At 44.3% G+C, this 18,175-nt stretch overlaps 1 protein-coding gene across 1 annotated transcript; it reads left to right on the forward strand.

Annotated features, from left to right (window-relative positions):
* The first annotated feature begins 4,777 nt into the window (after positions 1 to 4,777).
* LOC137781074 (soluble guanylate cyclase 88E-like) lies at positions 4,778 to 16,738 on the forward strand. The gene is made up of 17 exons (XM_068569618.1): positions 4,778 to 4,846; positions 5,409 to 5,584; positions 6,354 to 6,486; positions 7,090 to 7,264; positions 7,886 to 7,977; positions 8,963 to 9,220; positions 9,322 to 9,445; positions 9,980 to 10,108; positions 10,193 to 10,313; positions 11,045 to 11,174; positions 11,475 to 11,621; positions 12,638 to 12,784; positions 13,013 to 13,169; positions 14,136 to 14,245; positions 14,613 to 14,702; positions 14,810 to 14,928; positions 15,578 to 16,738. The coding sequence occupies exons 2-17, from the start codon at positions 5,433 to 5,435 to the stop codon at positions 15,945 to 15,947; spliced, it is 2,454 nt and encodes an 817-aa protein (XP_068425719.1). The 5' UTR covers positions 4,778 to 4,846; positions 5,409 to 5,432; the 3' UTR covers positions 15,948 to 16,738.
* Positions 16,739 to 18,175: the final 1,437 nt, after the last annotated feature.

Below are 18,175 nucleotides of genomic sequence, written 5' to 3' on the forward strand. Positions count from 1 at the left end.
AGAATAAACTTCTGTCTTCATAGGAAAAAACTTAAGGTTGAGGCAACGCAACTGCTTAGTTAGGTTTACACAACAAAACTACTCGTTTAGGTTTAGGAAAAGATCGTGGTTTGGATTAAAGGACTAAGGAAGTGACGCTACTAAAGTACCAAAGTTACATAACAAATAAATTAAAGTTAACCGGTTTTACTGTATGACGCATTCGCTGTCCATTCCACCCATCCTGTGTGGTTGTTGTTGTTTTTTTTGCGTTTTTTTATACTTCCTTGTTTACGATTACGTGGATTACACACACAAATAATTTTGCCAGATATCTACAATTTACTTGAGATTCATTTTTGCAGGTATAGCTATGAACTCTGTTGGTGAACTGTTGTATTCAACACTGCAATACAATACTCCTGTACAATAATGCTGAGGAGGTTCATTCTTGTCCTTAGAAATGCACAAAGAAAATAACAACCTCACTTACTCAACTATACCTTAAGCCTTGAGAGAACCCCGAGCTTCTCCGAGCAATATTGTTTCAGTTTATGAGGTTATGAGACAGAAAGTTTCAGCACGAAGTTTGTGGATTAAGGCGAGGAAGTGAGTCACTGTTAATGCTGCAGAGTCTGAGCAGAAAAGATATATAGAAACACAAGCAAAAAAAACCCCGAAAGCACCTGCACTGCTGCATCCACTCAGCAGTCATTTGGGTTTGGAATTATCGTCAATATAATTTTTTTTTTGGACCTTTTAGAATCTGCATCCCCTCGAAGCTGAGCGGATTGATTGAATACGTTTTGGTTTCAGATGAGGTTTGGTGGTGAACTCACAGATTGCAGGGTTGTTGTGTGTCAGCTGGGAAGTGACAGGCAGGAGGAATGTTACTGCTTCGTGTATTGTGTGGCGGCACAGATGGTTGTGTGTGTGTGTGTGTGTGTGTGTGTATTTACTTTCCCAGACACGGCATATGTATGGACTGTACACTGTGTATGGCTGGATACTGTATATGACCATTTGAGTATGCGTGCATCACTTGCGTTTGTGTGTGTGAGTGCACACTGGGTGGGTGTGGGGGGTTGGAATCGGTACACAAAACCACGTTAGAGCTGTCACAAGCAGAGCTGAAATTGGATTAGTGTCACCCGTGATAAGGCGAAGGGGCGAAAGAGGGAAAAGGGAGAAAATTGGAAGAAAGGAAACGGCTATTTCACCACCACCACCACCACCAATACCTCCCTCTCCACCTCCACCTCCCACAATAATTTAATTTCAAATTCCAGGCACTGAATGCATAACCGCGCCGCCATGCCGTTATGGAGCCCGGCTGAAGTTAATGGAATATTTATATGCAGACTGTGGAACCCTGAATTTCCTTTCTTTCACGAACGATGTGCAACCACACACACACACCCCCCCTCCCGTCTCCCCTCGGCCTATCTCTCATTCTCGAGTTGCCTTTGTTAGGATTTGACACTATTTTTACACCTCCAAGAGAACTGTATTTCATCTGCTGCAGTTAAAAGGGCCTGTAGAGAGACAGAGTGAATTCAGCTGCTATTAGCCTTACCGCACCACGTGGAAATCAATGCTGAAGGAGTAACAACACACTTCCCCACATCACGTATACTTTTACTTTTTTTTTTTTTTAGATCCAATTAAGCTAATGCTGGAAAGAGACGGAGAGGGAGGACACAGCTGCACGGACATGTGACGAACCACAGCAATACTTATGTTGCCAAAACGCCGCATTAAATGATGATGGAAGGCACTGAACAGAGAGAGCCAGCATTAAAGGAGATTGAAAGCAGGTTGGCGTGGAGAAAGTAAAAGGAGAAAAGCAGCAGGTGGAGTAAAGGATAGTGGTGGATGATGGAGATGCTGACAAGTGAAACTGAAAAGAAACAGAGAGGAAGGAAGCAGGGAGGGGAGGAGGGAGAACTCACAGAGGAGCTATAAATACAGGAGAGGGGCCCTTGGTTGCCGCATGACGCCACAATAAGATGCCCCGACGTCGTTAGCATTCAGCTAGCGTAGCATCGTAGCCCATGTGTCGACAATGAAACCAAGGGTTGGGGGAGGTGTCGTGGGACCGCGCTGGAGAAATATGGCACATTCCTTTGCAACGGGTTGGGGATACAGATAGACTCCCATTAAGTATTCAACAACGGGGTCTCAACAGTTGCAAGCTCCTCCACGGTGTTCGCAGAGATTTCCATTTTTGCCACATCCAAAAAGATTCATCCTTTTACAGCCGTTTTGTGCAGTCACAGAACCGCCAGGGATTTACAATTTGTATCCTTCGCGGCTGCCGGTTATAAACAATAAGAAGCAGTTTATGGCGGGAGTCACCCAACAACCTTCTGCCTCAGTCGTAATGCTTAGCGCCAACGCTCTAATGCTCTAAGCTCTTTCTCCTGCTTTGACTATATATATATATATATATATATATATATATATATATATATATATATATATATATATGTCAGTGGATGGCCGTGAATTTGATACCTACGGTTCTTCCTCCTCAGCCACTGAGCGCATATGTCACGACTTCAGCCGAATCATTCAAGCTCCCACTGACCTCCGCCCTGTCGACACACTGACCAATCACAGCGCATATTAAGTGTCACGCTGCCACTGACCAATCACACATCTTCGCCATTTCGCAGGCCCTACACGTAAAAGAACATGCCCAGCTTGTCAAAACCAAAGATCTGATTTGTTGAAGTCCATGACAATCAATCTGAAGGTCCTGGCTATGCATGGCTGCCTGCAGTGACCCTGATACTCCCCAGAGATTGTATCAGCCCTCCGTGGGGCTGGCTGAGTCTGATAACTCCTTGAACAGATAACAAGACTGAAAGGAAAATATGTATGAGTAACTGAGCGAAACTGACACCACCCATATGCGTATGCAGAACTGTGTGTGTGTTGGTGTTGTTCACATCAAACAATGGGAGGGAGGTGTTCCTCGGCTTCCTCCCGCGAGCGTTTGAAGAATGACACGAATGGACACCTTTTGACGAAGCCGCATCTTCTCTCGCTCTTACTGTGGCAAGAAAAGCAGGATGTAATATTGGAGGAGCAAAGGCAAAAAAAAAAAAAAAAAAGCACACAAAAAAACAGACGAGTCATGTCTTCTTTTTAATGAAAGCGTCCGCGGCATCTGTGTGGAGTTGTGGTATTGGCGCCATCAGCACATTGTTATCTCTCTCTGTTCCCCCACTTGCTAAGAGGTAAGCGGCGGACCTCCCAGTGCCGCCGCCGTGTGTCACGGTCGCACTGCAGGCCATTAAAAAGGCAGGCAGGCAGCACCTGGCGAACGGGAGAACACCGGCGGGAGACGGAGAGGAAATGAAGAGGGAAGAAGAAGCCACGCAAGAAATGGAAGCAGAGGCCGGCTCATTATCGCCCAGAGGGCGAGCTGTTGGCACACCTTTGGTTCTGCGGTGGAGTGGAGGTGTGAGGAGGGGAGGAGTAGCAGGAAAGATTAATTCTGGCTGACAGTGTTTTCATAATTAGACCTCTACATGACAAGTGTGAGCCTCCATAACCTTCCAGATCTAGGATTTAAATATGAAAACGGTAGAAGTTAAAGTCATTTGTCATTGTCCATGACCTAAATCTGATCTTTTTTTAAATGTTTTTCGATGTATGGTGAAAATTTCGCCAAATGTCATACAATAATAGAATGTTTAGTCCCTCACCAGAAGGCCGGAGTGACACACTTCTTTTAATTTCCAAGCTCATCCGGTGGAAACGTTGGATAAACCAGTAACAAAATCCAGGGTGTTGTAACAGTGCCCCCTTGTGGTGACAAAAGTGGTGAGCATTAACCTTGAAGTAGGATATATATATATATATATATATATATGTATATATATATATATGTATATATATATATATGTATATATATATATATATGTATATATACATATATACGTATATATATATATGTATATATATATATATATATGTATATATATATATATATATATATATGTATATATGTATATATGTATATATACATATATATATATATATATATATATATATATATATATATATATATATATATATATATATATATATATATATATATACTGTATACAGACAATGAAGCAGCCACACTTGTAGACAATTGTTGAATAAAGCTCCGGTGCTTGTTAGACCACATATGCTTGTTTTGTTTTAATAATTATATTATTTTCCCAAATATAAAAGTAGTTCCCACATGTCAAAACAAATATCATGCATGACTCGAAGAAAAGAAAAGAAAAAAACACAAATGTTTGTCACATTTCTGTCTCCAGTGATCCCTGAAATGTATTTTTGTGCGAGGATCTATTCAGCTTCACTTCACAAACCAAATGCAAAACCGTTCAGACGCCAATCTGAACACAATGCGCGTCAGTCTAATGTGCACCTGACCGTAATTATGCAAATGTGAGGTAATTAGCCCGAGAAAACCCGCTCGCCCTAATGAGTTGTTGCAAGAGAGCGCAGGCTAATTTTGGATAATGAGCCTCACGTCGTACGCTCTGGTTTACATAACAGAAACTAAATGTCAGTATAAGGAAATCCCTTATACTGTAGCTGCCACCCGCAAACTCAATCTCAACAAAAATGCTTTCCAAATTAGACCCTGTGTGTTTGCTGGTCTGATTTTTTATTTTTTTTGTGCTACCTGCCACAAACAGGCCTCAGTGTTGCTATTTCTGGCCTCAGTCACCTATTGACCTGACAAGCAAGTGTCTCCCATGTCAGCTGCAGGTGAAAACCCTGTGCAGGGAGCGATGCTGCAGGTTCTGTCTGGCTCAGTTAGAGACCAGGATATCACAGCGCGGAGGGACTGCATGTAAGGGGACTTTACACCTTTGCATCCTTTTTTTCTTCTTATTTGACATGTTTTTACTGTAGTTTATTTGTGGGATGGGAGCATCCCGGGCTGCCATGTTTTTTTTTTTAAATTCTTGTTCTCAGTAGCTCGTATTTGTCACGGTGGTGGTGACATTTTACAGCGAGCGTAGAACAAAGCAGCTGCTGCAGACGGAGCACTGTCTCGGCTTAAACACTTCCTTTATTGAGAATCCTGCTCTATTTCTTAGAAGAAGCAAGTGTCTGAGAAGGTTAGCTGAGGTTGCACGGGGGCCGTGTGTGACTCAGCCAGACTTCCTTCTATTCTTCCATGCATGCAGAGTGGATAGAGCAGTGTGCATTTACATTTGGCACAGAAAGATTACGCAAAAGTGTTTTATTTTAATCTCATGGGAAGACGGTACCAAAGGTCTGTCCTCCTAGAGGAACAATGGATTTAAAGAAATTTCCTCAACAGTGATATTTTGATCTGCTGACCTTAACAAAAGATGAGTCCGACCTGCAATTTGGATATGTCTTTTCTTCCCTTTGTCTCTCCTCAGCTGAGCAGTTAATTCAGGATCAATATGGAGGTCTCTAACCCCCTTAAAATGTACGGCCTGTACCTGGAAGCAGTGAACGATTACATCAATGAATCCTATGGAGAGGACGTGTGGAGGCTGATCGAGAACCGGGCCGAGATCCCCCACCTCAAGTTTGTCCGGCATCAGATGTACAAGTAGGTTGCTGCTTGTTGTAGCGTGGTGAATACTGCAACACACTCTCACCAGACCCACATCAAGAATAAAGGCTTGTAATAACTAAATAATCATCTCAGAAAATATCCCGTTTCGTCCTAACTATTGTCATTATATTGAATATTATAGCGAAGGACACTGAATTGGTCAGGGCCTGATTTGTTTCTTGGCTTGGACACACTCTGGTGAGGAGCTTAAGCTTAAAGTCTGCAGTCGAACTGCTGGCTAGTGAGTGTTGATCTGCTTTTTCTCTGGCGATGCACTCCAACAACACTCGTTCGCAAACGGGCTGCACAGAGGAACACAATTAAGCACAGTGGTGCGACAATTACACACTTGCAAAAGCTTGTATTGTTCAACTGTTACCTTAAATAAATTACAGTCTTTAACTTTAGATGTTACATTCTTTGCTCACCAATTTGATTTGGTTTGATTCAAGCTTTGTCACAACCTGTAACACAGTTTCACTTTGTGCTTGTATTTATGTACGTATTTGTGAATGTATCCTCTTTTCTATTCTACTTTATTTCATTATGTTAGGAAAAGGTGTTGTAAATTAGCATTTAGCTTCAAACGCTCAACACAGTGTGTCTGTTTTCTGTGCATATGCGTGAGTGATGAATTTTAATGCCACTATCCGCATCAAATAAATCAAGTCATACGGACACAAAAAACACCTGTAAGCAAAAATACCAAGAAAAAAAGAAAAATAAATATGATTCATCAACTTTTCCTGCTCTACTTTAAAAGTGACAATCTGATCCTGCGGTTGGCGAAGGCCGCTGGAGAGGTGCTGGGAAAGACCCACGATGAGCTGATGTACGCCTTCGGGGTCTATATGGTCAAGAGGATTGGAAACTACGGATACGAGCGGATCCTGAAGGTGACACAGCGACCCTTCCCCCTCTCCTCTTTCCTTTCTGTTGTCTTCGGCTAGCGGCAGCATTAAATGCGCGCCCTGCCTCCGCTCTGTCACTGACGGATGATGCATCCGTGACTAATTGCAAACCTTTCTCACCTGCAGCCCCGTGAACCTTGAATCTTGATAAGCACCGTGTCGTTAGGTCACAAGGTCATTGTTTTATTGTCATTGCACAACAGGGCTTGCATAACAAAACTCCGATTGTCGACCCATTTTGCGACATAAGAAAAACACACAAAAGAAACTATGTTCTATAATGGAGGAAAGAAGAAAAGAAGATGGGCGGTGACAACGAAAATATTAAAAAGCATCTCTTCCAAACATATTTATACCAATGAAATTCCAGACAAAGGTCTCATTCATTCAGTTACACAAGAATAGCAAATAAACGAGAGGAATGTGTTTGCACCTGATAAACTGTAGGTGTGTGTGTGTGTGTGTGTGTGTGTGTGTGTGTGTGTGTGTGTGTGTGTGTGTGTGTGTGTGTGTGTGTGTAATAAAATGTTACTGCCATTTTTGTTTGCAATTTAAATGGCAGCATCCTCCATCTTTTTTTTTTTTTAGGTTTTGGGGCGAAACGTTCGCGACTTCATCAACGAGCTGGACAACCTGCACGAGTACTTTCGCTTCTCCTTCCCCAAAGTGCAGCCGCCGAGCTTCTGCGTGGAGGAGGAGTGCGAGACGAGCCTCACGCTGCACTACCGCAGCACCCGCAAGGGCTTCACCCAGTTCGTCAAAGGTAACGGGGAAGTTCCAGCCCGTTGCATGCTGGGAGAGGCTCGACAAGCCTCACGTGGTGAAGCGTGGAAAGAACAGTTGACAGTGTCAGTGTTGTTTGGCGTGTCCAGTGTACAACACACACACAGTATTAAAGGTGGTGTATTTTTTTTTGCACATCTCACCTCATGTACACATATTAAAAAAACAAGCACCATCATGTTTTGGGTGTCATCGTGCTTACCACATTGCCGCAGGTCCACATTTGACTGTTAAAGTCCAAGTTTCCAAAGATAAATGTACAACATCTCTTCTATTTAGTTGTAAAGCACTGCAGAAAAAAAAAATTCAATCTGCACTTTCAGCTGATCTGCCACGAAAAGATGATTAAACTTTGATGATATGAAAGCAGAATTATGCGGACGATGCATCATTATAGAGCACTGGAGTGTGAAACTCCTAAAGTAGTCTGCAGTGATGCAAATGAAATGTAAATGTATTAAGACGTAGAAGACATTAATGAGCTTCAGGTTTTTCAGACTATCATGTTCACTTTCAATTGTTTTTTAATTGAAAATATTGAATGAAACAAGCCCTTTGTGACTGAATCTTGACCTCCACGCATCCCAACCGCCTCCTGCAGGCCAGCTCTCTCAGGTGGGACGGCAATTCTACAACACGGATATCGAAGTGGAAATCCTGTCCAAAGAGGAGACGGAGAAAATGACGTATGTGGTATGTACTCGGGGATCAAGGTCGAGCGTCCGACCTCGACCCCGCCTGTTCGTTTTTATCAGCGTGGGGGATAAAATATGATTTCCATCACCTTCCCTCAGACGGGAGGCGGAGTTCTTGTTTGCACTCAGACAGCAAGTGTTTATTGGATGGAGATAAGTGTTTATTGGGACGGGACTCTGGGTAAACTCTGAATTTACAGCAGAGTGAATGTGAATATACCTGTTGCGTCGCTGTCCATCAACTTCACCACTGTTGTTTAAGGTGTTTCTCTCAAGCTGACTGTCACTGAAACAGCCAGCGTGACCTTATTATCCCACAGAGACTGACTGATGCCCACTGGAATTCCTTTCATGATCAAATAGCAGAGTAAATAATGTATTTCTTCCAATTAACGCTTTATAGATCCAAAATAAGATCTTTGTAACTAACATTATTGGCAGTTACTGGACAAGAGAATAACCTTCATGAATGGCTCACTTCCATGTTCATCATTATAACTAATGGCAACTTAGAAGGTGAGAAATGCATCAATTTAGCAATATATAAGTAAGATGACCTGAATGTCGTCTTATTACTGACATAAACATGAGTAGTTGCAACTTAAAAACCCCAACGTAAAGTAATAGATAATGTTGCCTTTTATTTTCAGACCACAAAGTTGATTAGCTAAAACTAATGCAGCCTAAAGGCCTCTACACACCGGGGTCGTTGTTGTTTTTGCTTCATGCAATTAACGTACATATATTTTTGTTGTTTATGGCATACTTTTATACAAAACCTCAATATTGCGCAGAGAAAAAGCAAAACAAAAAACCTGAACCATTGCGTCGCAAATAAACTAATTAAGTTGTGCAAAATAAATAAAAAGCGTAAAGATGTATGTTGAGTTGTCCAGTGGAGTTCATATTTTCTCCTTTCGCAGATCGGAACAAAAACATTCACACTGACTGCCATCACATTTCTCTCCACGCTGCTCGTCCAGGTTTACAAGATGAACTTCGACAACGCCGCCTTCAAACACCGCATGCCCCAGCAGAAGACGGCGCCGGGCTACGAGAAGCTCCCGATGAAGCGGGGCATCTTCTTCGTCATGTTCCCCTTCAGCGTCATCTTCCGCCGCGACATGACCATGTACCGCATCGGCGACGGCCTCAAGGAGGTTTTCTCCGACCTCCAGGGCAAGAAGGTCGATGAGGAGTTCACCCTGATCAGACCCATGCTGGAGTTCAGCTGGGATAACGTGAGTTCAGGGCGGAGGAGTCAAGTCTTTCTCGTCTTTATCCGTAGATACTAAAAAGCTCAAGTGTTTTTTGTTTTTTTTCCTGCTTTCCCATCAATCAGATCTACACCCATTTGAACAATGTGTTTGAGCTGCTGAGTAAAGCGGTGGTGGAGAGCAAGCAGAAGGTCAACATCACGGTGACGCAGGAGGAGAACGAGAAGGCGAAGAGGGAAGAAGAAAGAGGTATCGCAGTCTCTCCACCTCCATCATTTCAAATGCATTCTGTGTCATAAAAAAAAAGAGGAAAAGGTCTCATTACAAATAGATGGGATCACAGAAGGTCCATCAAGTCGCTGCCTCCTTTTCATCATTTCAAGGTCACTGAAAGAGAAATATTAAATATTTATAACATATTCAGGTGGAAAGAAGCCAAACTACTATTTTTCATATAATAAAGTTAAATGTGCAGCATCCTCAAAAGAACATATTTAAATACATGCTGGAACAAAAGAGTAGCTCACCAAAACCCCATAAGCCTGCAGCCTGGCGAAACAGGACGATTCGAGATGCATATTTCAATTGTTTTATGTTCATGAGTAAGAATGAAACGTAACGGACATAACCATCAAGAACGCATTAGAACAGGGCGATGAATTTCTGATATAATTCTCGTGTTGAACGTTGCCATCGGGGGGGATTTGAATTCTCCACCTTTTTATGCCCCACGTTGACTCCTTCCTTCGGTGTTCGGCTGCTGCTCTCTCCCTCCTCCGTCAGAGCCCAATGCAGTGGAGGAGATGGAGGGCACGGACCAGGAGTACAACAACAGGGATCTCACCCAATACAACAGCTCGGCGAACTCTGGCGGCGGGGACATTGAGCTGCTGGCGTTCCAGACCATCACCGGTCAGAGTCTTTTCCACCACTTCTTCTTCTTCTTCTTCTTCCTCCATGTATTAACGTTGACCTGTCCCCCGTGCTTCTCCTCAGGAAAGTGCAGTAAGGCCATCTTTGAGGACACGCGAGAGCCTCCGAAGAAGCCCCTCCACCTGAAGGGGCAGATGAAGTACGTCCCCCAGTGGGACTCCCTCATCTTCCTGGGGACGCCCATGTAAGACCACGGCCTACAGGCCGGCTCCGTCTCAGGGTTTAGACTTGGAACAAGATGTCTTCGCCAGGTCCGCTTGGTTCCTAGAAACTGCTTTTCCTAAAGTTCACGGGATACTTTCGTAAGAAGGCTTCCTGTTTTTTTCCGCTGTGGTCCTTTTTAGCGGTTTTAGCATAATGCTGTTAACACAATCTCATCTCTTCATCTGTTTCAGGTGGCAGGGGGCATATCTTCACATTCCTTCTTTGGCAGGCTTTTGTTGTGTGTTATGCTAAATATTGAAGAAGAAAAAAACAGTACATGTATTATATTCAGAATGAAGCAGAATGTTAGAGCAGTCTTTCTGTTGAAAAGAGAAACTCCAGAGTTACAGAGTACGATTGTCGGATGATTTTTTTTATTTTTATGGATTATTCTGAGAGCTATTGCAGTGCAGGTCATTTTCCATTCTTCCCTCACTATATTTATTTATAACAGGCCTTTGAATGTTTCGTACATAAAGCAACCAATTTGAGCTATTGGTGAATTTAAGGTAATAACAATTGCAAATGCAACATACATTCCAGTTGTGTTCAGTGGTCTGTTAGCGCCCTAGTTATCCTGAATTATGCAACTAAAGTTGGGGTTTTGGAGACTGGATTTATGTATGCCAAGTAACTCAGTGAATCCATTTCCATTCTCTTGCTTTTCCCTACAGTTCATTTACCATAATGTCTTTCTCCTTATTCTTAAAGTATAGAGACAGTGGAGGACATGATAAAGATGGGTGTGTACGTGAATGATCTGAACCTGCACGACTCCAGCAGAGAGCTGATTTTGGCCGGGACACAACAGTCGGCTGAGCTGCAGCTGGCCCTCGACCAGGTGAACCTTTAGTCTGACGGGAGAGAGCCTCCCACTAACCAAGGGCAGCTCAAACGTACAAAATCTCCTCGTGAAATTCATTGAAATGATCCAAAGCAAAAGTGCCCTGAAACAGCCTGACCAGGTGAGCCCAGTTGAAAGCTCCGCTCCCGCATTGATTTCACCCATTAAATCCAACTCAGTCAAGCAGGAGAAATGTGGATTAAGAGGATTAGAGGAGTCAAAGAGGGGTTTTTATTTAGCTTAAAGAGAGGTCAGACTGTAACCGTTGACTCTTTTGTCCCATTTCTGATCCTCTAGGAGCAACAAAAATATGCTCAGCTGCAGGAAACCATCTTAAAGCTGGACGAGGAGAAGAAGAGAGGAGACTCCTTGCTATACGCAATGATCCCAAAAGCTGTGGCCGATCGCCTCAGGAAGGGGATCACTGCCCTGGAGACATGCCAGGTACAAGGCAGTGCCGCTAACAATGATAGCGGTACTCGAAAAACCACAAATATCACCAGCAATGTGCACAATCTAACCGCTAACCTGAGGTCATAAAGGCGTCGCTGCAATTCTATGGTGTCATCATAGCACAGATTTTACTCAAAAGGCAGCGCGCGGCTTGCATTTCGAGTACTTTTTCGCCCCGTCGACACTGCACATGGAGGTCGGGTTGAGGCACGCAATAGTGCTCTTAGCTTGGCAATGACCTCCAAGTGGAATGGAAATGCCGTTTTCTCTCAAGTAAAGTAAATACTCTGCGACCAACAAAGGAAAAACACTCGATCGCTGCAGGAGGAGCGAGAGCTCATTTCGGCTTCGTACAAGATTTCATTTAGCTGACACTTTTAATCCAAAGCGACTTACATTTTTGCTTTATACACTATAGACACAGCAACGAGGAGTTAAGCGTCTTGCTCAAGGATACAACGACGTGGCCTCGCAGAGCCTGGGTTTGAACCCCCGATCCTCTGACTGAAAGATGGGCATGCTAACCAAGTCTTCTTCAATACAGCAAGATGTTCATTTAGTAATTCATGGTCATTTAGAGTCAAACAGACGATGAAGCAGGGTATGCTTTAGGGCGGGGCTACAACGTGATTGACAGGCCACAGCTGCTACCAGAGATGTATAGGGAGAGTCACTCCAAATATGGAAACCTCCGTTCACTGGTTGTAAAAAACAACAACATGGTAACGGCTGTAATCCAAGATGGCGACGGGAAAATCGCCAAACTCAAAGTTTTAAAGTGTCAGTCCACCAACAGGTAACAGCAGGATGATGACGCCCACTTGTTGTATAAAGTCTACGATAAAAACATACAACCCAACTTGCATAAAACGGATGCAAAGACAACTCTATGGATTAAAGTCTATAAATGGTAGATAAGAGCAGCAGACTGCAAATGCATAGCAGAACAAATGTCAGCAGTTGCAGTATTTTGAGATGATCATAACGTTATGTTTCTTTGTGTCCAGGTCTTTCCAGATGTGACCATCCTGTTCAGCGACGTGGTCAAGTTCAATGAGATCTGCATGCACATCACACCCATGCAGGTGGTGGACATGCTCAATGAGATCTACATCGTCTTCGACACACTCAGTGAGAAGCACAACGTCTACAAGGTCCGTCTCAGAAAGAAGTCTGCGCATCATTCAGTTGCTTTTAATCGTCTTGTGCATATGGGGGATTGTCCTTACATGTTTGTTTAGTTTTGGTTGCCTTCTAAAGTTTGTCTATTCCCCAAATGTAAATTGGCGGAACACCCAGAAAGTACATTGAGAGATGAAGTGTCCTATTACAGTGTAGAAATCGCCATTGTCTCTTCTGTCCATTCTGTGTCCTCTGTCCAGGTGGAGACGATCCGTGACGCCTACATGGTGGTGGCCGGCGTGCCCAACAAGACCACCTTCCACGCGCACCACATCTGCGACATGGCCCTGGACATGCTGAGCTCCATCGACCACCTGAAAGACCCTTCCACCGGAGACAACATCCAGATCAGAGTCGGTGAGCAGTACGGCCGTCTGGAGCCTTTTGGAGGCTCAGATGTCATTATTTTACCGGTGACTGTTTGACGCCTACGCTTGGGGCTGGAGTTTTGACGTCCTCGGACTTTCCTTTCTGTGCACCTTACAAGTAGACGTCCCCACTCTGGTTTGGGTTTTGCCATCAGGAGGTCTCTGCAGTCTCTTGATCCTTCTACACAGACTATTCTATGTTGTTGTTTAACCCCTAATCTTGAGATCTTCATGCATATCTATCTATCTATCTATCTATCTATCTATCTATCTATCTATCTATCTATCTATCTATCTATCTATCTATCTATCTATCTATATATATATATATATATATATATATATATATATATATATATATATATATATATATATATGGACAAATTTTCATATCGCCACAAGAGGCCACTATTCTCACGCCAACCCTAACCACCGACATTTTTGCAGTACACTGTTATTATTTTAGGCCAACTATTGTGTTTTTTTCTTCTTCTTCTTCTTCTTCTTCTTCTTCTTCTTCTTCTTCTTCTTCTTCTTCTTCTTCAATAACTACTTTCCATGTACATACCAGTTCGATCAGGAGAGACAGTGAGTGATTACTAGTTAACGTTTATTATGCCAGATGATGCGTTCATGAGCGACACAGAATTAGTTTGGCGCTTGAACTCACCTGCGCTGCTGGCTGAGCGCGCCCAGCTGTTAAACAGCTGAGAGTCTATGACTTCTGTGACAGTGATGTCCAGTATTGGATGTGCGCTGCTGACGAGGGGGTAGTACGAGTGAGAGGCCTATGAGCCGAGCATAAGGGGATGGTCTTCCTGTCTGATCTTACGCTAGAGCTTGATTTTTTTTGCCCGTAAGACATTTGACAATAGTTGAATTAAAACGTGACAGTTCATGAATAAATCAGCTCATGTGTGTTTCCTGTTTACTACAACCCTTCTCTCTCTCTCAGGTATTCACTCAGGTATGGTGGTAGCCGGCGTGGTGGGTCTGAAGATGCCTCGCTACTGTATGTTTGGCGACACCGTGAATACAGCCTCCAGGATGGAGAGCAACGGAGTGGTGATTAAACTCACATATTTTACAAGCCGTCGCTCTGCGAAAATGTGCCAAATAACCCACAACATTAATATAATCGACCACAACGACGTTCACGACCTCCCTCAGTCAAATTCTAAAGTAGATTAGTATTGAAAACCATTTTCTGTTTAATGAAGCCAACGTGGGTGCTGCTTTTTAGTTAATGCAACTGGCAAATCGCCTCATTTGCATCCATTACTTGCAGTAAAATTATGTCATGTTTTGCGGGAAGGCGTTTTGTGCGGTCTGAGCACTACTTTACTGCTCATGAAAAGGAAGAAAACCCTGAATGCTTTTCAGTATCCAAAGTGTTCACAGCAGTCGTGCGTGTGTGCGTCTGTCTGAGCAGGGCATGCAGATACACATCAGTCAGACCACCAAAGACCACCTGGAGCACGAGCCCTATATCATCGAGGAGAGGGGCAAAATCTTTGTGAAGGTGAGTCCTCCAAATCAACTACCTGTGCCAATTCTAAAGAGATGTTTTCTTTATACGCCGATGAATTTGATGTCTGGTTGGTCCACTACCGCCCTGACATCCTCCAGGGTAAAGGCTACATGAAGACTTACTGGCTGAAAGGGAAGAGGGATCTGTCGTTCAAGACCCCGGCGGAGATGCGCTACAGCAGCGAACAGAAGGACTCTGACGACAAGAGCTCTAATGGGTGAGTTGACAAAAGGAGAGCAGTCAGCTCCAATGAATTTCATTTTTAGTTTGTTTGTTGTAGTTGTTTTTTCGTTCGTGGACTCACTCCCCCCCCCCCCCCCCCCCTCCCGCGCCCCCTCGTTGATTCAGACACAGCTGTGCTCATTGCTCCCCTGCACAGCCAGACAGCAAACAGACCGAGAGGCTGTTAGGCGCTCATGTTTGTTTGGAGGAGTCGTGCTGACCAGTAAAAAAAAGCGGCCAACAACTACATTATCAGTTGGATGGGGCAATGCAACTGTTGGGTTACCGAAGCAACACAGAAACAAAAATGGGGTGAGACAAAGCAGGCAAAACGGCCCCCAAAAAAACCAGTTCCTCGATGAGGCGTTCATGCTCAATGGCAGGGGGCGTACAAACAAAACGTACGGAGAGGAAACGCCGTAAACCAACCTTTAAGACTTGTTCCTGTTCTGGAAAATGATTAAAAATGTAATGAGTTGAAAATGGACACAATAATGTCACTCCATCAACTCATCAATTTATTGACTTGTTTGAAGAAACTATCATCCCTGTTTGATATCCCACAGCAGCATCATACATGCATAAGGCAGTGTTTTTTTTTTATGTCTTTTGTGAATCGCTGCACTAATCTGTAACCACACTAGCTCCATAAGCAGCAACCCCAAGTGCATGGGCTCCAACTTCCACATCGGCAGCAGCGAGGAGCAAGCCCAGGGGAAGCCGAGCCCCAGCAACCTCCCGCAGGACGCCCTGACCCCGCCGGAGGTCTCCATCAAGCCCCCCACCATTTCCGTGGAGCCTCCGGAGAAGGAGACTGGCAAAATGACTAAGAACAACACGGGGGTCAAGCTGGAAGTGCCCCAGGGGGACGCGGTGCCGGAGTCCTCGTCGCCCACCGGCGGGCCGGAGAACCTGGCTCCTCAGCTCAGCATGAAGAGGAACAGCTTCCGGCAGCAGTACGCCAAGCTGCCCACCAACCTGCCCATGCGCAGCGCCTCCTGCCGCATCCTGTGAGCGGCCGGTCGCAGTGCGAGAGATTACAGGGCGACTCTGAAAAAATATCATCGAGGTTCAAAATCAGGGGGGCAAAAGCTAAACAAGAGTGTCATTTCAACGTTTCGGACATCCTCGGGTCATCGACAACCTAAATTTTGACGCTTTTTGAACACCACGTCGTGCCAACGGAGGGTTGTGATTTGTTGATCGCAACTTAAACTCACTTTTAAACACATTTGACCATTTCGTACTGAAGCCCCCTTTTTATTGAGGTAAAGTTTGTGCAAAATGTATGGCTAGAGAAAAGAGGAAAAAAAAGAATAATTTCATGGTTTCACAACAAGTTTCACAACACGCCTTCCTTATGTCGAAAAAGGAAGTGCAATGTCCTCTGCACGGAAACAGCACATGCACCGAGAGCCAGAGAACTTTACAACTGTACCACAGGTGTTGACAGCCATGACGATGAGTTTAGTTTTCCTTCATGCTATTTGCTGTATCATTCTACAAGCCGTTCACCAAGCCACAGCTCCTGGAATTATGAATTACGTTAAAATGACATTAAAAAAAAAAAAAAAAAAAAAATACGGGATGCTTTGGAAAAAAGTAAGCCACTTTTTTTTGTGAGCATCCAGAGACGAAACCACTCATTTTTGTGGATGCTCCAATGAATTCACTGAGAGTAGACGTCGTCAGAGGTTGTATTTTATTTGTTTAAACTAGACATTTAGTAATTCAGTATTTGGTTGGATCTTCACAACATTGTCTTGAAGAGTTTTGGTTCTACGTCCTGTATGTAACTGACTGCATTGCACTGTATGATAGTGTTTATTTCTATAAAAACTATGTGTACAGCCACTAAAAGTCTTCTCATTTGCTTGTAATGCGGTCAAGACACTCATACTCATCTGCAGGTTGAAGGGGGCGGTGGTTTAAAGGTGCCAATTAAAAGGTGTGACCCCCAATACACCTGTTTCTGCAGGAGTGGTGCCATTTCAACTCCCATTTTTGCAAAAATTATGCAGGTAGGCTTTCATAAATCAGGGACAATGAGGAGTTCTCTCTCTGGTTTCCTGAAGTTTTTCACATCTAAAATACATGAGATGGAAAGATCTCATATCTGATCATCTTGAGGGGCGGGGAGTGAAGCCCCGTCAGCTGCAGACCGATCAAATTAAATCTCTGGCCTCCCCTGAACCAGCAGCTGTTCCTCTCGATGTGCGCTCAGCATCCATCTCGTGACGCTGCCAGTGGAAAGCACCTAAGCTCCCCAAATCCTCCGTCCAATTCAGTCTCCGCATCTTCAGGCGTAATGTCCCGACCTCAGCGGTTAGCGGGTCAGTTATTCCTGTCTTAGTCATCTGGTGATAACAGGCTGCCATTATGTGAGTGACTGTATGTGTGTGTGTGTGTCTGTGTGTGTGAGGTTGGAAGGTCCGCGCGATCTTTTAATGAAAGATAAGTGACATAATTGAAGTTCCTCTTATTATCTCATAACCAAAAGAGGCAAGTGTGCAAGCGGTGTACAGTACGGAGGTGAGACAGGTACGAGCTCATTTTGAGTGCTCCTTCGCACACACACACACACACACACACACACACACACACAGCGCAGAGTGCTCCCTGTCGATGTTTCCTTGCGAGATGTCATTACACGATAAAGAGGAAGCCATCAGGAAACCGCTTAAGCACTACTTCCTGTCTGTTGCCACGACGACAGACCTCCTTCTGCAGTTGCACAGTGCACCACGACTTCAGCCGAGTTAATTTCTTGCACAATGAGGGGGGGGCCGGGGGGGGAGGGGGACGCAAGACAAAGCAGGCAGGTGTGTTCTCGTGCACGCCGGTGGGCTGGCGCCGCGTCCGGGCGCTCCTCAGTCCAGCTGGGTCTCGGCGCGACCTTTGACCCCGAACATCTGACAACAATTAACATTTGCGGCGGGTTTACTGGACGGGTCTTTTCTTTTTCGTTTTTGAATGGCCGGAGCGTCAGCCAGCAGCTCCCCCTCAACACAGCTGGTTGCCATTCAGATAAACACACAGCTCAAGAACCAAGGCCACACTTCCTGGTTTCTAAGTGAATCGCTGTTTTCCGTCGTGTCGCTCTGTTGGGAACGACACGGCTCGATATGGGTCTCTGTATTTGGATTTCACTGAAATGAGACTTTGAAATGACTGATAAGTTTTATGGCGGCCAGCTTAAACAAAAAGCTCCTGTCATATGAGTGATATTAGCCTTCAGATTT

This window comes from Clinocottus analis, unplaced genomic scaffold (genome assembly GCF_023055335.1).
Source record: "Clinocottus analis isolate CAN_PGR_092001 unplaced genomic scaffold, fCliAna1.0.p SCAF_9, whole genome shotgun sequence".
Lineage (NCBI taxonomy): Eukaryota > Metazoa > Chordata > Actinopteri > Perciformes > Cottidae > Clinocottus > Clinocottus analis.

Excerpts from the sequence above, each read along its gene's own strand:
- LOC137781074 (XM_068569618.1), top strand. The coding sequence starts at position 5,433 with ATGGAGGTCTCTAACCCCCTTAAAATGTACGGCCTGTACCTGGAAGCA. Across the intron at positions 9,221-9,321 it reads TGGAGTTCAGCTGGGATAAC|ATCTACACCCATTTGAACAA; the intron begins GTGAGTTCAGGG and ends CCCATCAATCAG. Across the intron at positions 14,929-15,577 it reads GACGACAAGAGCTCTAATGG|CTCCATAAGCAGCAACCCCA; the intron begins GTGAGTTGACAA and ends TAACCACACTAG.